Source organism: Mytilus californianus, unplaced genomic scaffold (assembly GCF_021869535.1).
Source record: "Mytilus californianus isolate M0D057914Y unplaced genomic scaffold, xbMytCali1.0.p SCAF_1, whole genome shotgun sequence".
NCBI classification, from domain to species: domain Eukaryota; kingdom Metazoa; phylum Mollusca; class Bivalvia; order Mytilida; family Mytilidae; genus Mytilus; species Mytilus californianus.
Window position 1 is genome coordinate 49,751,834 of NW_026262581.1, and position 25,861 is coordinate 49,777,694.

At 31.5% G+C, this 25,861-nt stretch overlaps 2 protein-coding genes across 3 annotated transcripts in view; both read right to left on the bottom strand.

Moving 5' to 3' along the window:
- Positions 1–19,972, bottom strand: part of LOC127720583 (plexin A3-like) — a 175,667-nt gene extending 155,695 nt beyond the window's left edge. The window contains exons 1-8 of the mRNA XM_052227234.1: positions 19,827–19,972; positions 16,017–17,341; positions 11,563–11,760; positions 8,196–8,327; positions 6,974–7,074; positions 2,411–2,534; positions 1,183–1,342; positions 526–622 (exon numbers count right to left, since the gene is read on the bottom strand). Of these exons, the coding sequence (XP_052083194.1) occupies positions 526–622; positions 1,183–1,342; positions 2,411–2,534; positions 6,974–7,074; positions 8,196–8,327; positions 11,563–11,760; positions 16,017–17,231 (2,027 nt within the window). The 5' untranslated portion in view covers positions 17,232–17,341; positions 19,827–19,972. The remainder of the gene's footprint in view (positions 1–525; positions 623–1,182; positions 1,343–2,410; positions 2,535–6,973; positions 7,075–8,195; positions 8,328–11,562; positions 11,761–16,016; positions 17,342–19,826) is intronic.
- LOC127720527 (plexin-B-like) overlaps positions 1–25,861 on the bottom strand; it is a 259,946-nt gene that overhangs the window by 66,422 nt on the left and 167,663 nt on the right. The window lies entirely within an intron of this gene.

A 25,861-nucleotide genomic window follows, 5' to 3' on the forward strand; every position in this document is an offset into this window, starting at 1 on the left:
ACCTTCTTCACAGCATTAAACAATCAGTTGTAAGACAAGCTTCTTACTGTTTTAAACAAAGGTTGAACACTCCCATGAAGTAATGCTTTGTCCTTGTATACATTAATTTAAAATTTCTTTTCCAAATGACAATAAATATCTTACCCCTGACACTTGCAGTAACAATCTATACAGCAAGTACTATTGATTTGTTATTTTCTTGCTGTTTCATAGTTGTATAAGACCTTACATCTTCTTTTATTAACATACACAAGTATAAAATATCATTTCATGGACAAAACTGAATCTACGGTCGAATTCAAAATTGGTTAGACTCTTTCCAACATTCAAGCTTTTCCAAATAAACTTATTTTTTTTCTTTACTATTTAATCAACATTAACCCAAATAATTTTCTGTTTGTAAATTATATATTAGTAACTGATTGATAAATTGAACTGAATTCAATACAAAAGAATAATTGGAAGAGAGATTTTAAATGTCTATATATTTAGTAAATTTTCCTGGATATTTCATCCTGATACTACCTTGTAAAACTTCCACAATTATAAAATGTGAAGTATCTTGACACAAATAGCTTCTTTGATTCTTCTGATCGTATTAATAATGTGGCATTCTTGCTGCCTGAAATGATTAGATAATTCCAATACCAAAGTTATGCTTTTTATAGATATTTCTGAACGCTTCATCATATTTCCAGCTTAAAATGTAATTTAAAGCAGTATTTAGAAGCCTTTTTTCTACTTATGCTGGATAGAATGAAATTTCAATCATTCTCAAATTTGATTTCAAACATTAATAGTAAATATATTGTGAAAACTAGTGTCTTAAGACAAATTCGAAAAAAATATATAAAATTCAAGATGAGGCTTTAATATAATGGTTGGGTGTATGTTTAATGTACAACATCAAATATTTTATGCATCTTCAGGATATATAATGTTAATGTGATACGAATATGTACCATACTTTGTGGTTGACTGACAGACTGGGCCAGTTTTTAAATGTGCTAGTTCACTAGGTACGTCCACAGGAAGGCAAACTATACCACCAAGACATTGTATTTGACTTAAGAGTCAACAAGTCTTTTCTCTAGCTCTTTACTGCAGTGTGCTAAGTGGAGACGAAGCAAATACCAATTTGATGCTATAATAAGAATGGCAAAATTTCAGTTTTTAACAAACCTGTAGGTTCAAAGTCTACACCAAGAGAAAATATCTGAGGAGTTTTACAGCTGATACCAAAGCTCCAGAATCTAGCAGGAGTGGCTTGTTGTTTGTCACCAAAGTCAAACACACAGCTATAGTTTGTATTACGTGGTATATCTATGATTGCCATGTGCAGCTGAAATCATATATATTATATATATATATATATATATATATATATATATATATATAATTATCATCATATAAGTTATACAAGTGTAATTCAAGAAATACACTTAGTGAAGTGTTGACAGAAAATCTGTTAATGTTCCTCATTCACAAATTCCATAGACTGGGGATAGTTTAATGCTATTCATATATGCATAGACACCTGACTATTGTTGAAGACTGTGTGTTCTTTAGAATAGTGTCTCATTGACCTTATCGCCACATCTTTTTTTATTCATAATAGTATTTTTTCTGCATTGGAATTAGTCCAACTTTTTTCTTATCAAGCAAGAACTGTTAAGCAATTTTAAAAAAATCTAAAATTTAACTTGTAACAGGCTATTATTTGAACTTTCTTTTACACAGAAGATAGTACATTTTCAATAGAATGTACTGTGCCGTGTACAACACTATCTATACGTAATACATTTTATGGAAAGTGTTATGAACCGCTCAAAACATTATAATACCAAATAAACATGGAATTTATCAAAAATTCCAAGCACAAGAAATTATGCAAATTCCATAATTAAAAATAATTCCAAGTTCAAATAATAGCCTGTTTTGTGTAAATAAATACCATTTCATGGACAAAACAATGTTTTGCACACAATATATTTCTATGATTTTCCACTAATTTTAGTTGGGTAAATTTTATATTGAACTTCTACATTTAAGTGGGATTGTAAATGCATCTGACATTTTGTCATTTTGCTGAGAACAAAATTATGATCAGCAATAAGCAAGGTTAAATTAGTTACATATACTAATTAATTGCACATAAATATTGACAATTTAAGCAGCATTAACCAGGTCAAGAAATATATCAACTATGTGCTCCTGTCTTTTCTACAGTCAAAGAGAGACCACACTGATATACATTTTGTCAATTCTTCTTTTTTTGCTTGTTTGCAAAAACCTGAATACTTTTAATTTTTTTAATTTAATTTTTTCAATATTTGTTATCAATTATAGATAGATGCATGCAAAAAAGATCTCTCCTAGACTTCACATTTTAACAAGTAAGCATAGTTACCGTAATATCCTCTGTTGAGGAAGCCATTGGTGGAGAGATGTTTTCAATAGCAGTACAGTTAGTCAGAATTTTCCATCGGTCTGAGCTTTGGTCTGCCATGGAACAGTTTGATTTCAAAGTACATCTTAAATATTCATATCATTGAATAAAACCAATCATATTTAACAGAAAAATGGAAGCAAATTGTACTTTTAATAATCATATAAAATAAGTGACAGTGAATACTTTTATCAACATGAAAAAACATCATCCTTTGATCAATGGCTTGACTTGATTCAGTTTAAGTTGAGTATACTATTTCATGATTGAAGTATTTTTGGAACAATGGAGATAAACAATGATTACTTATAGACGCAATAGTTGTCTTTAAGCAGAAGTAATTGTTTTTGATAATACTGGTGATAATCATTTGGAATCAAAATAAGATATTGATTTGTTTGCCTCTAGACTAAATTATTAAGTCATTAGATTTATCAGTTTGACCCTTTGGATTAGGCTGTTGCTGCATTTACATCTTACGTTTACCAATCTTTCAGAGTATAAGATATAGCTTCCCAGAAAATATTTCCCATTACTGAAATTTTGTTTAACACTATACTTTGTAATGAACCTGAAAAAAATTCAATCTCAAACAAGCAAGATTACTGAATGCACCCATTGACCAAGAAACCCAACTATTGATTTGTATAGACGGGTTAATCCATAATTGACTTAGAAAACATGGCCGCATCCATTAACTTCTCACGTGACCGATCAGCGACTACAACCGTGAAAAATAAGGCACGTGTATTGATCAAACATTATCGATTTTCTGTTTACATTTATATTTCTTTCATTTTCTTATTTATTTTGCTATGGATACTGCCGAAAGTTATTAAAAAAAAGGTGGAGGCATTTCATGTGCAGTTAATAATTGTACAAATAATCGTAAAAAACTTCAGATGTAGAAAAAATCAATATGTAAATTACACAACGAGTTGCACATGTTTGATTCCATATAAGTCTCATTTGATGCCTTCTGACGAGCCAACAAAACTTGAGTTGATCAAAGTTATAAACAGAAAAACTTTGCATAAACAGTTATTTGTATGGTCCGGACATTTTTTTTCTGGTTGGTGCGCCGACTGCACACAATCCGGTTTTTTTAAATAAGACTTGTTATGACAGTAAAATTACACTGGCAGACGAATGTTGACACGACGTGAAACGACAGTGAAAAAACTTTAATAAATCTATAAAAATTAATCCGATGACTACAGTGCATCTGCCTCTTTTTGTATAGAAGATCCACACATCAGATGCGGATCAAGGATTTTCAAAAGAGGGGGGGAGGGGGTCGGTCCCCCAAACTAGACAAAATTTGTAGTGGAAGCGGTAAAAAGTCTGGATTAACCATAAAGGAATCTCCATAAGGGGGGCCAGGCACCGCTCATAAATCCTTCCCTGCACATTTCTTTAGATAATAACAATAATTGAAACCTTCCCCGAGGCTACATGTAGTTTTAATTGTAGGCAAATCAACCCAGTATGAAGAGACGAGCTTTTTTATTCATGACGACTATCTTTATGCTGCAAAATTGAGAGACATTCCGACAACATCAACCAAATATTGTTAACAGAGGTGTAAAGAGTTCAAAATTAAATAAAAGGGAGGAACCACGTCCGCGTATAGAAATATTATGAATGATAGTGACGCCTTATTGAATACTTATGTAACTAATTTTCTTTACTTTAGTGGATTTACTACACAATTTTAATTTTCAACTACGATATTGCAGATCAGCTGTTGCTCGATCGTACTGATGAGGTTAAATAAAGGCAACAGTAGTATACCGCTGTTCGAAACTCAAAATCGATAGAGATAAAAACAAATCCGGGTTACAAACTAAAACTGAGGGAAACGCTTCAAATATAAGAAGAGAAACTTAGTTTGATATTTGGTTATTTGGGACGGCGCTTCCATATTTCGAAAAGTAAGGCTTGTAAAATATTTTATTCCTGGTTGCCAGTTCTTGCTGAAAACCTTAAAGGTTTTACAAACAGCTGCATCCATAGACAATTCCCAGCAAAACTTACTATTAAGGGCCCTTCCCTATAAGCCTCGTCTTAATGGTCCATATATGTAGGCCTGTGTGCTTATAGTATGTATTCACTTTACTTTCTTTATACAACGTATACAGTAACTTCTGTTGAAACTTACTTTGAACTTTCCTCAGTAGACATGGTAGAATATTCTGTGCATTAAATATATAATTTTACACATTAGAAAGGATTTTTCAAAGGTCTTGGTAATCAAATAGTTTACTAGAACCTACGGAAGCGTAGCTATAATCCGACAACCCGCCGAAAGTTCAGTAGTCCGACGGTCCGATATTCATCCTTAATTTAATACTGTAATACTGTATTTCACTGTGTTATATACATTCAAGGATTTATAAAAGGGTCTTTTATAGATTCAGGATGAAAATATACGAGACATCTGTTTTTGGATGGTGGAGAGGGGAGTTGGCAAAACACTAAATGACGCTTGTAAAACAACTAATCATCGCATTGAATTTACACGTTGGAGTCTTTTGTGGTTAAATGACATTCATTTATTTTAAGCATGGGCCGGTCGGAGCATGATGTTATACTATGCATACTTGTAGTTTTATGTCGAGTAATTTTCTGCAAAAGAAATTGGAATCGAACACCTAGTAAATATATGATTACATGGGTCGTGAAAGTTCAAAACTTCTTCAGCCCATTTTAATCGCAAAGTTAAGTCTACATATGGCCCGACGCATCAATAGCATATAACGCAATTCATGCGGAGACAAAAGTAATACGAAAACGTCACTCAATTTTGAGCAGTATACGTGAGTCGAACCACTAGCACAAAACTCTCGTCTCTGTTAAAAAGTTTATCATCAAACGGTACATGTCTATAGGTATATTTTTCAGCAGACACAAGTAACCGCGCGTCGGAGAAAACGGGCTGTCGAATTATTGGACCGTCGGATTAGAGGATTGTTGAATTTTAGGACTGTCTGATTATAGGTCTGACCACAGAAATTTCTATGATTTGATAAAATTGCACCTGGTTTTTCTGATAAAAAAAACATTCGACCCGACAAGAAAATTTAGTTTTATTTATAAATGTGTTATAATAATCAATATTATGATTACCAAATGATTATAATCAATATGTTACCTGGTATTAGTATTCGTATATATTATGTCCCGTGTGTAACGTATCAAGTACAGTCATGACATTTATATTTTAAGGACACAACACCTGGCCTGCAATACACTTATGATTTTAATGTCCATTCCTTATCTTATTACTTTATTGTTTATAGCATTTATAATTTTGCCGAGGTCAAGTATGCCTTCACATTCTTGTGTTTACGTTAAATATATGTGGTCTGGGAAATAGATGTATATCTTGATTATATTCTTTTCACGGTTGTAATGCCGATCGCTACTACGACGACGCCTATGAGTCGAGTCACAAACTAAGGCAGATAATCGGAAAAACCTGTCTATAGAGTCCGGGAAAATGAGATAAACAACTAATGTACAATTTCAGTTCTTATGAAATCCTGTAATAATTCAACGAATAAACAATATAATACTTATAATAAAAGAATGGGTAAAGTTTGCTACAATAATGTTAACACTTTCCATTGTTTTAGACTTTTTGGCCAGTTTAGTCTGCACATAATATGGACAGCATGCATTAGTTAAAAGATTTATGCTAGAGTTATATACTATTAAACATTCTGTACCTAGATATGAACATAATTGGAATGGGGATTTATTTTTGGTTGGATTTTGAAACCTGGGTTCTAATGATGTTATTTCCTAAAGAATCCTACTTACAATGTAGTTTTGTTAGGTACCTTGTGTTTAGGACAAAGATGTTAAAACACACTATCAATTATTTTCATATAAGTAAACTACTTAAACCTATGGAGAAGAAGATCTAAGTTTGAATAACTTGTGTTTAATCCTTTTTGAGATATTTTGCAAATAAAATATGATTAAACTTGAACCTATTGTTTTTGATGAAACAATGTGTATTGTTTAAACTGTAGATGTTTATTTGCATAAAGAATCCGAGTTATAAGTGGAGATATTGATACCTTGTCCATGCGGATTACAAGTGTGTTTAAACTAGGAGGCATAGACATCTCATAGGATATGATAAGCTTCAACATGACAGCATTTAAAACTGGTATTCAATTGAAAGATATAATTAATTGTGCAGACTTAACTTCTTGTGGCACATTTGCTAGGTTTTAAACATAACATCACATAGTTATGGGCTTAATGTTTTGTTATCTCACTTGGATATTAGAGGTATCATTTGTGCTGTTGTGTAACATTTTTACGAGTGTAGTGGATTAGCTTTAAACATCTAACAGGGTCTGTTTTGTAAGATATTTTAAAAAGAAAATGATACTTACTGATATTCAGAAATATTATTTAATTTTTCAATTATTTTTAATACATGTATAACCATATTTGAAAAGATCAGTTATATTTCAAATTGTGTTCCATAAAAGCATGTTATATTACCTAGTTTCTAAGGTACACCAGCCACAAAATGGATCTTTACTGGCTAAACATGTCGTACAACTGGCATACTGTCCACAATTTTCTACAGATACCTTCGCAACCTAAAAAGTTAATTTGAAGAGTCAATCCACACATGCAATTTCAGAAATTCTTGATACAATCAACTGGTTTTAGATATGTGTATAAAATAAAATTACAATTTCAAGTAGGAATTCTTACGATCAAGATTGTATGATGGAATCAAAATGTACATTTAAATGGTGGTTAAATATCAAAACTGCCTGTAAGACATCCATATACACTGAAATCTAACTCTTAAGTCATGTAAGGTTACAAGAGCGAAATTATTCGTAATGGGTTTTCCTTAGGGTACCAGTGGTGTTCCATATTGTATTTCTTAAAGACTACACAAACTTGAAAAAAACGGGTAGCAGTTACCGTTACTAGAACTGTCAGCGTTGTATAACAGCAAAAAAAATGCATATGCTCATGTAGCAAAAGTTGACTTAAAATGGAGTTGAAAAACTAAGTCTAATTTTTTTTTTCGCTTGGTGAAAAAAGCAATTTTGTAATGGCTCCTACGTACAGAAATCTAAAATATTTTCTTTACTTTGTACACTATGAATTTGATTTTCTGGATTTTTTAAAACCTAAATGAACAAGCTTTCGATTAAAAGTATTTTCAATCCTGTATATTCAGTGTAAGCAGCACATGATTCTATTCTGAGTATCATTTTGGATTAACAAAAATTCCGGTAAAATATAAACAAATAATTGGGCTCTTGTGCTGAAATGACATCTTTTTTCTTCTAAACACAGAGGAGAAAAATGATATTGCTTACAATGTAGTTTTGTTATGTACCTTGTGTTTAGGTCAAAGATGTTAAAACACACCATCAATTATTTTCATATAAGTAAACTACTTAAACCTATGGAGAAGAATATCTATGTTTGAATAACTTGTGTCTAATCCTTATGTCTAATATTGCTTTTTTGAAATAAAGTGGTCAACTACCAACATAGTATATGTTTATTTAACATATACTATGTTGGTAGTTGACCACTTTATTTTATTTACTGATGGGGGAAAAGCCCAAAAAGTATTTAAAGTTTGGTCGGATTGACAAACATCAAGGAATACAAATTTTGGAGAGTTCAAATTTCAGCATACATCATGGGTTTAAAGAAAGTGGTATAGAAGGTGACAGCCAAGAATACCTACCAATCTCTGACTTGTTAGATATAGATTTCTATGGTCAAAGTCATAGAATGTATCCTGGTTTATAGGACTTCCCTTGTCTATGACCAGGTCTTGGTCATATTCTTTTGCTAAAGTCTTGTTCTCTATCACGATCTACAAAGTCGAACAATATAAATTAGTACATTGCCATTTAACATGCATGTCAAGAAAAATATAAATAATTTCAACATTCTAGATAAGGAAGTATTGTAAAGTGCTTTATTTTTGTCGTATCCAAACCAATTAGTGAGTTATAATTTCATGTTTTACTTGTTCCTGGTTCTGCTCTTCCTTAAAATTCAGGAAGGAATATACTTCTTTTAATATTAACTGCGAAATTAGCAACAAAAATAAACATCCTTGTAAATATTCACTATTTTATAGAGTTAAAAGAAAACAGTCGAAGAAAACAATATCATTTCATTATTTTTTTTGAGATCGTCACAATATGCATACAATTCCTTTTTTTTTTTTTTTTTTTTTTGTTTACGTTTATATACTATCAATAAAAAGAACAGACTGAAAAAGTACTGGAGCTGAATAAAAAGCTATGGATGCAATAGGGAATTTAAATACCGATTCTGTACTTTTATTTCACTATTTACTCTCATCATAATGATACAATTATCTTTGGTTTAATGTTATTTGATTTAATTTTACTGGATTTTATTCTGCTGAATTAAATCCTAAAATAACAGGTGTTTGAAGTCCATGGTCGATTTCTCCTTTAAACTTCAAGATACTATATTTATGTTGAAAGAAGAGAAAATTAGATAGCAAAACTAAAATAACCCAATCTCACATTATAAAAATAAAAAAAAACCTCAAAATAAAGAATGGGCTACGCTGCTTTAGGAAGATGCGACATCACCTTGTCAAAAGCATGAAACAGAAAACATTCATTTGGCAACTTTGTTGCAAACATTGCTTAAAAATTTTATATTTCAATTTCATTATACTTTCAAAAAGGAAAAGATGCAGGAAGGGTCCTATTCGGACCCTTATACATTATAAAAAGTCCATGATTTCAAGATAAAAGTGTTTCAAGTTGATGCTTAAACATGTAAGAAAGTTTTGAAGAACAATTTTTGTAAAGTTTTTCATATAAAACATTTACACCCAAATTAGAACAAAACATCACTAACATATTCAAGTCAGATAGGTTTTCAGGTATAAAAAACGTCATGATAAAAGATATTATTGTCGACACATGGAAAATGTTGTTTGTACTGTATTTAGACCCCTCTACAACGACATTTGTTTTACATGAACACGTATAAAAATTGCGGTTTTTAACCAACGCAATCATAGGTTTGAGTGTTGTTTTCAATTTAGACATGTATATATTTATTTCGTTTGGGCTTGTATTATGTTTTCCCTCTGGTTTATATAATCCGTTCATCCTATTTCGACTCTTTAAAATTCAAGAGTCTATCCTAAATTGAGGTAAATTATATGGCCTTCCAAATACTTTTCGATCCCTAACATCACTGAAGAGACATTAATTGTCGAAATCCGGATATGGTGTACAAATTTTAGCACCTCATGTTTGTGGTTTACCATCTTTGCCGCAAGTTTATTTTTTTCTATTTGGTATTAAATTAATATAAAGATCCACTTTGTTACATCTTGTGATCAATTTATTTCGCAATCGCCAATGGCAGTCAGCAGGGTTTAAGAACATCAGTTGTTCGACCTGTTAGTCAAATGCGTTATGTTAAAACATACTTTTTTCACTTTTTGGTCTTTTGGAAAATGTTTTTTGTGCTGTATTTAGACCCCTCTACAACAAAATTTTGTTTTACATGCACATGTATAAAAATTGCGGTTTTTATCGACTTGTTTATATATATATGTATATATACAAGTCTAAATTGAAAACAACGTTCAAACCTATGATTGCGTTCTTATACAGCACAAACAACATTTTCCAAAAGACCAAATGAGTGAAAAAGTATATTTTAACAAAACGCATTTGACTAGCAGGTCGAACAACTGATGTTCTTAAACCCTGCTGACTGCCATTGGCGATTGCCAAATAAACGGATCACAAGATGTAACAAAATAGATCTTATTATTAATTAATTACCAAATATATATATATATATATATATATATATATATATATCTGATTATAAAAACAAACAGAATTTGCCCTGTTTTCATTGAATTTAGATAAATAATAACATACATTTTTTTGTCTTTGTAGTCATTTTTTTAACTGGGAATTGTGATACTCAAAATAAAAATTTGGATTAAAACAAAAGGCTCTAAAGCGACTGTGTCGCTCACCTGCATTTTCAACAATGGTATTTTTTTAGTAAAAATCAGCATGAAAGGGGAGCAACTCTATCAAGAGTTAACTGACAATTTCAGTAATGTTGACATATTTGTAGATCTTATCCTGCTGATAATTTTTACTTTTTCAAAATTTCTATTTATCTATCATAGTTTTCAAGATAATAGGCAAAATTGCAAAAATTTAAAAAAAAATACCATTAAAGGGCAATAACTCCAAAACGAGTCTACCTAAGATATCAGCCATTTTGCTCATTTGTTGATCTTGTGTTGTTGATCATTTGTGTTATTTTAAGTTTTTATCTATCTATAACATTTTCAATATAATAGCCAATAATAGGGAAAATCGTCACTAAAGAGCAATAACTTCAATACGGTGTCGACTAACCATTTTGGTTATGTTTGACTTATTTGTAGATCTTGTATTGTTAATCGTTTTTGTTTAATATTGTTTCTATTTATCTGTTATAGTTTTTAATGACAACAACGCAAAAAAATGAGTAAAATTCGTCATTAAAGGGCAATAACTCTAATAAAGAGACGTCTGAAGATTTTGACCATGCTGACTCAGTTGTAGATCTTGTTTTGCTGATCATTTTTGCTTTTTAAATTTTCTGTCTATCTATTATAATTTTCTGGACAATAGGAAAAAAATATTTAAAAAATGGCAAATTTCGTCATTTGAGTCGTCTTAAAGTTTTGACGCCAATAGACAATAAGTAGAGCTCAGCATTCTTAACGTTTTTGCTACTGTCAGAATTTCTCTATTTAAAACTTGCATTTTATCCATTTGTTCTTTTTTTAGCCATGTCAACCATCTTGGTTGGCAGGCGGTGTCATTGAACACATTTTATAAACAAAATAACCCAATGATGATTGTGGCCAAGTTTGGTTAAATGTGGCCCAGTAGTTTCAGAGGAGAAGATTTTTGTAAAAGTTAACAGACGATGACGACAGGCGACGAACGCTAAGTGATGAGAAAAGCTGACTTGGCTTTTAAGGCCAGGTGAGCTAAAAAGGGGTCATGCTGTGGTCTACAAAGAAATGTTACCTTTTTCAAGTGTCCATTTGATGTACCAAGGAAAGCTACAGTGAAGTTAGAAGTTGTGGTAAGTGTAACGGAAGTCAAAGCAGTATATTCAAATACAATGGCAGGTTGCACTTTAACACCAATCACTCCAGATATTCTTCCTCCGTAATAATTTTTCGTGGTAGTGCACAGTGTAGGTCCGCTTCCTTTTACTGATCCCTTTTGCAATAAAATGACAAAAATAGATATTTGAGTACACATATAAAACAACTTCATAGTAGATTTTTAAGAGAAAATAGTAAACTTAAACTATCTTTATATATTGCAGCTAATCTCATCCATACATATATGACATAAAGAACACTGAAGTTGTGAGTTCGATTCCCACAGGAGGCAGGTACGCTCGACTCCAATCTTGATTGAAAAGAATTGTCAGTTTTCCTTCCAAAGGTCGTTGGTTCTTTCCCAGCACTCCAGATTCCTCCACCAATAAAAACTGACACCATGAAATAGCGCAATAGTGTTGAAAGTGGCGTTAAACACCTATCAATCAATCCATACTTAAAATGGCAGTCGAATATGTATGTTTAAAAATAAAATCCAAATAGACTCACTATTATACCGCCGTTTTATGTATTCAGTTAACTAGAAGTTGAAGAGCAATGGATAGAAAAATGCACCAAACGGTATTGCATGTCCACATGAATCTTGATAACAAATTTCAGACAGCTCTAATTGTAGTTCCTTAGAAATTTTCAAAGTTGAAGAGGGGGGGGGGGGTGAATCTGGATGCATCACACATTATAGCATGCTTGTACCTATTTATCAAGTTAAGCCATTTCAAACTGATTTTTACAGTTTGTTCTTATGTTGTGCTGTTACACCACTGTCCCAGGTTAGGGGAGGGTTGAGCGCTCACAAACATTTTAAACCGAGCCACATTCTTTAAGTGCCTGTCCCAAGTCACGAGCATGTAATTCGGTGGTTATTGTTGGTTCATGTTTGTCATATTTGTATTGTATAAATTTGGGCAATTAGTTTTCTTCGTTTGAATTGTTTCACATTTGTCTTGACAGCTTTTGTATACAACATGAATATGACTGTACAGTACGAGTTTTTCTCATTGTTGGAGGCTACACGGTGATCTATAATTGCTTTTATGTCGGTCATTTGAACTCTGATTTATAGTTGTCTCATTAGCAATCATACCACACCTCCTATTTTTTATAAATGTATCACATTAAGGCTGAGATAAAATTTCGGGACGTTCTTATTTGTAGTTCCCTAATAATTGCATCAAAAATTTCATACATCGCCATTAATTGTTAAAAATTTAAGTATGTTGAGGAGGGCTGAATCTCAAATAGCATCACACAGTATAGCATGCTCACATTAATATAATCAACATTGCATGCTAATTAATTCAAAGTCGCTGGACCAGCTAGTGGTTACAAGAGCGCAATTATTCGTAATGCATTTTCCATAGGGTACCAGTGGTGTTCCGTATTTTTTTTCTCAAAGACTACACAAACTAGGGAAAAACGGGTAGCAGTTCCTGTTACTAGAAATACCAGTGTTGCATTACAACTAAAAAAATATATATGGTCATGAGGCAAAAATTGAATTAAAATGCAGTTGAAAAAGATCGTCTATTTTTTTCGCTAAATGAAAAAGGCATATTTTTAATGGCTCCGACGTGCAGAAATGGAAGATATTTTCTATACTTTGCAAAATGTGAATTTGATTTCCTAGATTTTTTAAACCTAATTGGATAAGCTTTCGATTAATAGTAATTCGAATTCTATATCATCCAATCAGAAGGCTTACAGGATTCTATTCTGAGTACCATCTTGGGGTAAAAAACTGGCCGGTTAAATGTAAACAAATAATTGCGCTCTTGTAACCTAGTGGGTAGGGCTTCAAAATGGTTGACAAATGAGATGTACATACAGCAATGTAAATTTATAGAAAATATTGTCAATTGTAAGTAGTTCCTATCAATCTATACTAAGCTGAAAACTTAACATTTAAAATTGATAATTAAATCAAAGTCCCTGGACTATCGCCTACGGGGCAGGGCCTCAAAAGTGTCGTCAAACTGATATGTACTGATAGTAATGCATCTTCATACAAAATATCAATGATCTTTACAAGTATTTCCTATCAAACTAACTTAAGCAGAAAACTTAACAATTGTTGACGCCTTCACCGCAGCCGTAGCCGGAAAAGCAATCCCTATGTCTCTCAGGCGAGACAATAAAAATAAGGAGATGTGGTATGATTGCCAATGAGAGAACTATCTACCAATGTTCAAATGAAGTGGATGTAAGCAATTATAGGTAGCAGTACGGCTTCAACAACGAAAAAATCCCATACCATATAGTCGGCTATAAAAGGCCCCGGCTTGAAAATATATGAAACAATTCATTTGAGAAAACTAACTGCCTGATTTATAACGAAACAATTTATGAAAAACAAATATGGCAGCCATGAACCAACGACAATCAGTTAACTACAGGATCCTGACTTGGGACAAGTACATACAGAATGTGGCAAGGTTAAACTAGTTTGCTGGCGCCAAACCCTCCAGTTGCATAATATGGGGCTGATACCAAATTTCATGAAGCTCTGAATTGTAGTTCCTGAGAAAAATGCACAGTAAATATCATGGGACCCACAAGTATGGAAAAATTGATTCAAAGGAGAAGTATACAGTCAAACTTGTAAATAAAGGTTACCTTCGGGCCCAGAGAAAACTGACCTTATGCATGAGAGGTAATATTTGAATTGAGATTAAAAATTCAAAAGTCTTACTTCAGCAGGACAAGAGTAGACCTGACAAGACAAATGTCCACTTAATAGCAATGATCTTTGTTATGTCTTATCGTTTGTGGTTTGAATTCTGCATTTTCGGTACATTTCACATATGTCTTATTTGTCAGTATAGTCGAGTTAATTTCCATTTTCCATGGATAAGTATTGTGTTAGTCCAAATAATTATGACGTCGTCACAACATTAATTTAAAATAGCTTTTCAAAACCGTCATAATCTTGATAATTATTTGGACTAGTATTGTGAAAATAATTGTGAATTTTTGGATTTCGTTCCATATAATTGTATGAATTTGCAAGATTATATATACGTCACAAAAATACGTTACTTTTTGTGGTGTTGACCCATTCATGTGACGCGCAGTTTGTGGTGTCCTGTGCTGTCGTTAATGGGAGATGTCCGTTGTTATTCTGCGATTTACATGTTGTAATGTACTATCATATTATCTATTTATGCATTTTTTTGTACTGAGTGTTCTTGCGTTTGTTTGTACTGTATTCCTGTCACATAGTGTTGTCATTTTAGCAATATTTTTTAACATTGCCATATAAGCAGGAGGTTTAGCTAACCATAAAACCAGGTTCAACCCACCATTTTTTCTTAAAATGTCATGTACAAAGTCAGGAATATGGCAGTTGTTATCAAATATATGTATGTTGGCGTTTGTTTTTGTTGCAGTTCAGTGTTCTTGTTGTTCAGTTGTTTTCCTCTAATAGTTCATTCGGTTTTAGTTTGTAACCCGGATTTGTTTTCTCTTAATCGATTTATGACTTTTGAACAGCGATATACTACTGTTGCCTTTATTTGTAGCAGGTTTGACTTTGTCAATGAGAATAGATAGCAATTCAATCGCACAAATAACCAAAATACATGCGTTAACATTAATTTGGACAAATTTGAAATGTTCATGCATAGATGAAGAAAAATACCCATTCTAAACCCTTTACAGAAATTAACTAGCTAAATACGGTTTCTGAAGATATCTTTTTTTTCTACAATTCTGTCCCAATATCTTGAATAAGCTACAACTTGCATGAGGGAGAAACGTTTTTGAATAAATCATAAGATGAACATGAGGGTCAGCACCAAAAATTAGGGTCCAGATACCCTCTACACATTTTTTTGGACTTTCAACTTACAGCAAGATCACGATAGCCCCATATTTGACTTCAACAGAACTCTTTCATATTGTTAACGATAACTGCTAAACATGACCTAAAGGAAACATAATCAGATTTAATCAACTATGTAAATTCAAATATAAAATAATGCAACCACCAAATCATTGCTATTAAGGCTGCATTAAAATGATGATTGATTTAAAGACTGCAGATTAATAGGCAGGATAAAACATTTAGAGTTTTTGCTTCATGTTGAATGACTCATTGTGACTTTAAGATGAAGAACAGCAATAAAGTGTTGTTCGTTTGATTTTGGAATTTGTGCGTGTGCGTAGTGATTTTGTGTCATGAATCAATACATCAAATTTCAGTTATATTATCATTGATTATAGAAAAACAAAGGATAGAGGGTATCCATCCATTACACAAAATCAATATATGCACAGCAAAAAAACACCCACAAAGCAAAGGAACATTATGCTTCTAAATTGCTAGAGTTTTAATTCATAATGTATACAAACCTGATGTTTACAAGTAGCACCATCATCAAAGTGTGCTCCTTTCATTGCTTCACTTCCATTCTGACATTTTTTTAGGTTAGTCTTCATTTTCCTTTGTATTTCATCAATTGTGTATATGCAAACTGCAGAATCAGTTTTTCCGTTATGCTGATTTTCAAACAGAGCAACAAGAATTTCACTGTTTATCCGAAGTTTAGTCCGTAAACTACGACCAGGTATGATAGTTTTTCCAGCACGCACTATATTGTAATTTGTATGTTTTCCATAACAAGTAAGTGGTATATCAATATATGAATAAAAGTGCGTATCCATATTGCAGGTGAGAGATATCCTAGACTGTGAGGGTTTAGGGCTGGCATTGGTTTCACAGTTTTGAATTAAATCAGATGGCTGATACGATAAAAAATATGTATATTCCTTAATTGAAAAAGCTGATACAAAATCAATTATATATTTATTGATTTTGTCATAAATTATTTTTAGAGCAGAAGGAGGCTGTTGTTCAATAAATGAGGCTTCCTTATACAATGAAAAGATATTATTATCACTAGTAAGTTTCCTCATACTTAGAGCAGGTACATCTTTACGTCTAAGAAAAAACACATTCCTATTATCTTCATCCTTACAATGTAGACTGATTGGGTATGATGCTCCAATGAATAAAATATTTTCAGTGAGATTTCGCTTTACAATCAAACCAACAGTAGAATCACTTTTTGAATTTGCTACAAGGCTTGTATGTATTCTCATAGACAGTTTTTTGCTTATATCTTTCAAGTCCCTAAATTCACAAAAACCTTGAAATATACTGCCACATACAGCAAGACGATCATTTCCAATTATGTTGGTTTCAATGAGTAAAATTTTGTTGTAATTATTGGTCAATTGTTTTGTTGTCCCATCACATGCAGATCCAAGACACAAGTGATTATCTGGTTCAGGGCCTGTAACGAGTTGTTGTTGAACTTCCAACGATTGACTCAACTTGAAAATACGATTGACAGCACCTACATAAAACGTATTCGTAGAACTATCATGAACAAAGTGGGTGATGGATCCATTCAAACCATTTTCATCCTTTAGAATTCGTGTTTCAACTTTATAAGATGACATTGCACAAACCACATGGAAAACACTTACAAAGAATAAAAGCATTTTTTCCATTATAACTACAGATATATTTGCTTCTTGTACCCCACTTTCGATTTCTGACATCCAATATCAATCATAGTTACGTGCGTTTCAGACAATAGTTGTAACAGTTCAACTGGCGATTTTCAGAATGACTTCTGTCACAAGTACACAAAACCTTCATGATTCTTTATCTGAAAAATAAATTAGAATCATCAGTTTTCAATTTTTACTTTAGGCTCAGGTTTGGTTACTCCTTCAAATTGATAGAGTCATTAGAGTCTCTAAACATCCTTGACTTCTTCCCACCTCCCATTTTCCTCAGTCTCCAACTTCATTCTTTCTTTTATTCAATTATTTTTTTTTTATCTCTGAATCATTTTTTCTTTCTCCTGCTTCTCTCCATTTTCCCATCCTCCCTCCCACTTAAATTTTTGCCCCTCCTTAAAGATATTTTTTGCGCTATAAAAATATAGAAGCAAAATATTAAAACAATTTGCATAACTACTTGCTTCAAAAAAGTAAATAGAAGTAATTGATCCTTTTTACTTTTTCAATAAGTTGTTGACACTTCATTCCTGTGTCTGTTATAGAAATTGTACCAATTTTCCAGTTGTGACTGCAATATTCTCTTCATATTCCATGTATAACGATAAGTAAATATCAAAAACTTTATATCTACAAGCTGTCCGGATAATTTACCATATTCTTTTTTACAGCTGCTAAAAATTTGGCTGCTTCTTTATATTATTCTTCAACACTTGTTATATAAAATATGCACATGAGTAAATAAAATCATGTCAAAATCTTTTTGTCTGCAATGTTCAGGTAACTTGAAACATTGATGTGCAAGTCATGTTTTACCTAAAAACAATTTATATTTATCCATGCAAAATGCATTTAACTGGTAACAAAGTGTAATTTCTCTCTTATTCATATAGTTCTAATAGCAGGTGAGCAAACAAAAGATTTAAAGAGTTAATTCCCCTTAACAGAATAACATACATTTATATATTTCAGTCAGGTAATACACACAGAGGGATGTATCCTATTCAAACAATCGTGCGGAAATTAATATTTCCCTTTCTTTTTATCAAAATAGACAGCAATTTTCAAATGGGAACAAAAAAGAGGCTAAAGATACAAAAGGGACATTCAAACTCATAAGTTAAAAACAAGCTGACAACGCCATGCCTAAAAAATAAAAATACCAACAGACAAACAGACAAACAACAGAACATAAAACACAACATAGAAAACCAAAACTGGTGGTGATCTCAGTTTCTCACAAAGGGTAAGCAGGTCCTGCTTCACATGTGGCAACCATCGTGTTGCTCATCTTAGTACAAACCCGGTAAAAAGTCTAATTAAATAGGTCACATTTGGGGGAAAAAAGGGACGGGATTGTAGTTACGACAATAGGAACATATCTGCTGTCATCTGTGAAACGGATATTCAATAACGGTCAATCAACCCGTGATGACGTAGGTAAATGTAAGAAAGGATGACTTCAACTTCACCACTTGGAATTCTTGGGTTAATAGCTTCCTTGTGAGCAGCAACCCTCTATCAAGGAAATCATGATAGGAAATACAAGCCCTGGAATATCGTATCACCTGAGAGTTATATACTCCGTATGCAGAAGCTGCTTGAATATTGCTACATAGAAATAGAAAGTTTGAAATTATAGAATCATTACGTGGTGATAACCTAAGCAGATGTGTTCTAACACTTATCAACTGATAAATATCATGTGACAGCTGTACAAATATAAAATTTCATTCCTTCCTTCTTTATTTTTTTTGTCCACAAAAGTTTAACATACTTAAATTCGTTTTAATCTTGCTTTAGTTTCTATAGATTTGTTGGCGGACTATTGTTTATTTATGTCCGTCCATCAACTTTTTTTAATTGTCCACATGTCACCTTTTAATCTTTTTTAAATTGTTCTTCTTTCATTCCCTTTTTATCTTATTTTTTTATCTCTCCATCAGTTACATTGTACATAGTGTCAACCCCTTTTTTATTTATTTTTTTAATTCCTCAATTATTTTCACATTTTGTGTATGTTCAGTTTCTCATTGTCCTTTGCTTCCTCTATCACAAAAAAAACTTTAAAAAAAGATCCAATCTAAAAAATCTGTGAATGAAACCATGATTTACACATAACAAAATTCTCACTTCATAAATGTTAATCTTTTACCTGAACTTTTATCCCAATTACCTGAGATAAATATCTCTTTTTCCCTTTTCAAGCTGTCACCTCCATAAAAAGCATCTCACCTCACAAAAAATAAAATCTCTTTTCTGGCATGTGTCAAGTTATTTAAATTTCACAGCTAGTAAAAATCTAATCATGAAAATAATTAAGTAAACATATTGAGATTTTAATGGTCGATTGAATTTGAGAAGGATTTTACACAGGTTTTTATCAGTTACCATCAAGGATGCCAACTGAATAATGGTGCTTCTACCCTCAGCTGTTTATACCTCCATACAAAAGAGTATTTCACAAGTCAATAAAACACTGTGTTAATGAAAGACCGTAATCAATAACATGTAATCCTATCATTCACCCTTATTGGAAAAGGTCTTTCAGCTAAAACTTTGCATATACTTTTTTTCCTTTGCAAATTCATTATGTATTTGAAGGGAAACTTATTGTATAATATTGCTTACCTAACATGCTGTACAATTATTATAAGGAAGTGTTTGTTAATATGTTGTCCATGTCATCTCATTAGAACAGGATTTCCTTTATCCTCTAACTTGTTACTTATAGTATGATTAATTTTATATTCTGGACATTTAGTATACTGCCGGGAAGTAAAACATTACATACAGAAAAAGAAAGATTTATTTTGGCATTCTGTAAAACATGGTATGGAACGGTGATATGGTATGTGTTATCGTCTGGTGTACAATACCACCATACCATGGTATGCATGAATGGTACCAAGGTATGGTATGATGGTATGGTACAAATTACTATACAATGGTATGATGGTATGGTACAAATTACTATACAATGGTATGATGGTATGGTACAAATTACTATACAATGGTATGATTTGATGGTATGAAGCATGGTATGGTTTTGTGAAGTAGGAAACTTTGAAAAGTTAATAAAACTATTCTGAAACAGGATTTATTTATTATATATTTTCTTTTCTTTTTGACCTATTCCAAAACAAACTTTTTTTCCAATAAGAAACAGGAACATGAGTATTTGTTGAAACACAATGTCAAAAAATATTTATTGTTTCAATTCCCTTTTGAATGTTTTTATCAGACATTTAAAATCAAAACAATTAATTAAGAAAAGAATGGCCAACACACATTCAAAAGATAAGTCAGTTCCTTAGTTAGGATATTGACATACGTTAAGTTAGTTAAGAACTTCATAGAATAGTTAGCAAAAATCAAAATTTATAAAATCTTGATTTATTCTTGTCCTTTCCTTGCCACATAGTAAAACTATCATGCTAAAGAAAAACAGGCAAGTGTGGTTGGTGATTAGTTGTAGTAAGAATATGATATGACTGAAACTTCTGTTTAATTAAAAGACTTTATTATTGCTATTTTTTTATTATCAGCAAATAGTGTCACTTCTGCAAAAGCAATTAATTACATAATCTTTAAGTTAGAATTAAGTTTTGAAAAATATTTTGAGATCTTTGCTCTGCGCTTATTATTACTTTATGTAAATTTAGAACCACAAACCACATAATTCCAATAGAAAAAAGTTCAAAAAGTGTGTAAACAAACATGAAGGTCCTCCTGGCTAAAATGTATATTGTTTTGAAACCACTGTATTGTATATAAATGTTTGTAAATCTATGTATATTCCTGTATATATTTTTCACCCTCTCTGTACTTATGTATCTGCAATGGTTACGAGAATAAAGATATTATTATTATTGTAATAAATGTATATGCTGAATGTTTTAGTCTACTTACTCATTGAAATCATGTTTTGGTTTTGTATGTTTTATCTTGTAGCGATAATTAAATTGTAATTATTCTGTTCTCATCAGGGAACTTTGATTAATCAATAAAATTATTGTATACTTTATTGTCAAGTGTTTCGATGTTTGTCATTAACCTGTTATGAAAATAGCCATCAGCCAGACAATAATTTAAAAAAATTAGTTTTTTCATAATTGATATTTTACTTGAGAGTGCTTCTAAACAAATTCCGAGAAAGAATTACAACACACCAATTTTCACTATGTACATAACAAACCAAAGATCACGATGTACAAGTAGACAGAGTCCGTTTTTAGCGACTATGAGCTCCTGGACTTCTTACATTTGAACAATAATAGTTACCAGAAAGGCGCACGGTTATAAAATACCTGTCATTGTGATAAAAAAAGTGTATGTCTTTGAAATGTCAATATTTTTTCATTAGAGAAATTAAATATATTCGTACCCTTGTATGTGATGAGGACTTCAAATGAAAGTCATTATTGAACGAAATCATGTAGAATATGTGCAACTGTTAAAGATAGATCATATATATACCAGAGGTTATTTAAGACATCCTTAATGGTGACTTTCCTTTTAGGAAAACATTTAGATCTTTTTTTTCTTGTTTGGTTCTTTTAAATATTCTTCGGTTACACTATATCTTTCGCCTATATATTTCAGGGAATTGAAGTTATTTGGGTGTAATATACATAATACAGTTGTTGTAGGGAATTATACGATAGAGTAGCATTTGCCATTGTTTACTAGTAGCATTGATTACCGAATATAGTCGGACAACTTAGCATAATGGTGTAGTATTGTAGTGTAAAGATTGGAGTACATTGATCTCTTTAAAAGTGAGGATTTTATATATAAACCATTAGTAAAAATAAACAAAATCCGGTGAATCCTGTGGACAACTTTACCGAGAAAAGGGGCACTTGATCGTCAGTACAATATATTATAAATGAATAAGATAATCCGGATACATATTTCTCTTGGGTAATAGTTTCCCTTTACTATTTATGTCATTACTTGAACGGGACAGATAATAAACTTATGAAGATAGATGGGTAATTTAAACCAAATTTTAAGGATTTTTAGATTATTAATGAATGTGTATCTTCTACTAAATGTAAAAACAAAGGTTACCAAAGAATTGAAAATTACAATATTCCGTGTTATTTGTTGTTCAAAGTTTATCATTGCCCTTACATAGTTATGTAAACTTTTTTGTATGCATTTGTTTTTCCTTTTCTGTGCTGCTATTTCATACATCCATTTGTTTCTAGTGTTATCCTGCTTACATCATTTGAATTTTCTTGGTTTTATAATGTCTTACTTTTTAAATTTTGTTGATACTTTTCCGTAAAAAAGTAATCATACACAAAAGTGGAAAAACAATATGCAAGTCGAATGTTTCTGGTATTATATCTAAATCACTTCATTTTGTTATATAAATCTATAGATTGCATACCCAACTGAAATCGATGAAGTGATGTTGATTGGCATGGAGGATCATTGGACACATTTTAAACGAGGTACATTATGATTTATTTGACCAAGTTTAGATCAATTTAGCCTAGTGATTTCAGAGGAGAAATTCTTGGTAAAAATGAATGCTAAAAAATGACGGTTGGCAATGGACAATAACAACAGACGGCGGATGCCTAATGATGAGAAAGCTCACTTTTAATTCTACCACTTAAATTTAAAACATTCTTCGGTTGAAACTAGAACTGTCTGCATATTAATGACATTGATAATAAACATTACTACTGAAAATGAAATCTTTCTGTCAAACAATGATTGAAGTAACTTTTGATATAAAGAATTAATTAACGACGATGAATGGTAAGTGATGGCAAAAAGTCCTACTGACCCTTTGGGCCAGTTATACTAAAAACAGAATTTGAGTACATACGTCAGTTACGTTCCAACTATTCCAAAATTTTAATGTAGGATTAGCACGGTTACTTTTATAAACATTGGATAAGGTCAGATTATGTTGTAAAGACAAAGCTCAAATGAACTTCAGGTAAATGTCAATAAATAATATGATTGCTACGGTTTAACATAGTAAAAGCGTTAGGAAAAACAGTATAATATTAGAGTAAATGTTAATTTCCATTTAGAAATTGGAATCTGATACTACAGCAAGACTGCATCAATCAAATAATGAAATTGACAATTGTAGCACAGCAGAGATAAATGTGACTGCATCCTGTTACATTAATTATCTTAAATACAAAACTTGCAGATACAAATCTTGGTGATAAAGTGTGCAAAAATTACACAAATATTCATTTTAAAAATTAATAAATTCTTATATAAAAGATATCAAACAATACTCACAATAAAATGCCTTTAAATACCACAAAATAATTAATAAATTTTAATCGGATTTCATAATATAGGGATACAACTTACCTTTTCTCAGTCTTCTCTCCTCTTTCTTTCTCTTTTCCAAATCGTTGTCTCCATCGATGCAGATCTCTATACAGTTCTATGTGTTCATAGTTCATAGTATGTCTTTTTTACAAATTTGCTCAATTAGTTTAAGGAAATAAAGGGTTTTTTTTTTTTCTTGTATTTTTTTTTCCATAGTTTTCATTCGGTACTACCGGTTATTGTTGTTTGTTATATCGAACACCCTCCTTATGTTTATAATGGTTTTGTCTTCAAAACAAGACCCCTAGAATGATGTTCTTGACATTTTCAGACTCTTGGAATAATAAAAATAAAGAAAAGAACTGCATATAATAACAATATCGTGCTAAATTCTTAATTTCAACAAGCATTAACAATTTGGTGTATATAAAAAAAAGTCTGTAACACACAAAGCAGCTATGAAATCAAACACGTACATTGTTTTTGATTATTATTCATGGTTCCTAATTGCACCTTGACGGACTCTGAATGTTCAATATTCTTACTAGTTTCTGTTATCCTTGTATGCATTAGTTTTGCGAGCTCTTTTGTCACCTTTTGTCGACCAGTGGAAATACAAATGATATTAAGAAAAGTACTAAAAGTAAATCCAAACGTAAACTAGTAATATCGATATTTCAAATGACAAAATTACTGCTTCATGAAAAAAGTAAGTTTCATTAGATATGCTCGATAGTTTACTACAAAATGTGAGATACCTGGGTTAAAATTGTATACGCAAAACGTGCTTAAAAAGTGTCAGAATATCAGTTTGTAAAAGCAATTATAGCATACACTTTATCTTTTATGAATGATATTATACCAGCTCGCTCGTCTAAAATAAGCTGCTGTACTTCTAAATATATTTCGTAATTAATTTCTTGCAAAAGGCCCGAGAACACAGTTATTTCGTAGTGCTTTTCTTTTAGACAATAAATTCAAATTAAAAAAAATCGCACCTGCTCTATTTCAAAAAGATTTTTACAGTGTAGTGTACTACTATTGATACAAATAATATCAAAATTATAGAAACTTCTACCAGCTCTAACTCAAAATATTGACAGTTCTGTGTTAAGGGGGGCTAAAATTCAGTTTGACAACTTCAGACATTCTAATTTTTGACCTTTTTTAACTGGACCAAATCACTACTTAACATAAAGATTCAGCACCCAAATTTTTTTAACATGTAATTTCATCCCCTTACTTAATATTTCATGCATAAAATATCAAGAAATAAATTGGGAAAGTGTATCAAAAAAAAATGCAATTTATACACTGTTCACACTAGGGACTATATTTGTAGACAACGAAAACCAAAGGACGATAACTGTGTCCTTGGACCAAAAGTGTGTAGAATTAACATATTGTACTTTCCAGCATGCACCACAGATTTTGTATGTGATGTGGGCAGCACATTGGTAAGCCTATCATCTGATATGGATATTGATAGAAGCATACTGGAGTCTAAGTAATACACCTGGAAAATGGATGATACTATTGACAACGCTAAGTCACCTGGCTTTGGCAATTTTTGAAACTGGAAGATTTTGTCTGCCGTCTATACGTATGTTGTTTGAGGTCAGAAATAGCAATTGGTAAACGGAGATTGGTTAAGTTAAAAACTTTTTTTAATTGCAATTACAACAACTTCATATCGATATTTTTTTTTAAATAAAGGTAGTTGACTCTCTTAATCTAATGATAAATTATCTCCCTCTTTAAGCCAAAATCCAACATATATTATTTAAGCAAGCAAGTTTAGCATAAGTGTAGCATGTGTTCAACATAATTAAAGCAAACAAATTTAAAGTGTCCAATGTTTAGGTTTCATTTTTGAAAGTTTTCATAAATGGAAAGCCAATTTCCAGCTTTCTTATATGCAGATGTATATTTTAATTAATGTAAATTAAGGGTATATGTTGTCTCATATTTTTTTCCGGTGGAAGATGTTGATAACAGACTTTTATTTGAAGGAACATAATGACTATTACTTTTGAAAAATTTGAGAGAGGCTTTGTAATTATCAAAACATTTATAAAATGTAGCAATTTTATTCTTCAAGTTTCCTTAATTTTGACGTGGTAAACTGGACTTATTTTATCTAAAGCTGACATACACATATACTATTTAAGATTGGTATTAAAGTTTTATACATCGGCAGTAGTAATGTTTAAGAAAACTTTATTGGAACATGTTTCTACCAACAGAAAGTACTCAGCAGATAATTCAGCATCATTTTATTTTTATTTTCCCACAAATAAAATGCCATGCCTCTAAAAAAAGAAAATCGTTAAGATTGAAAAGGTTTTGCT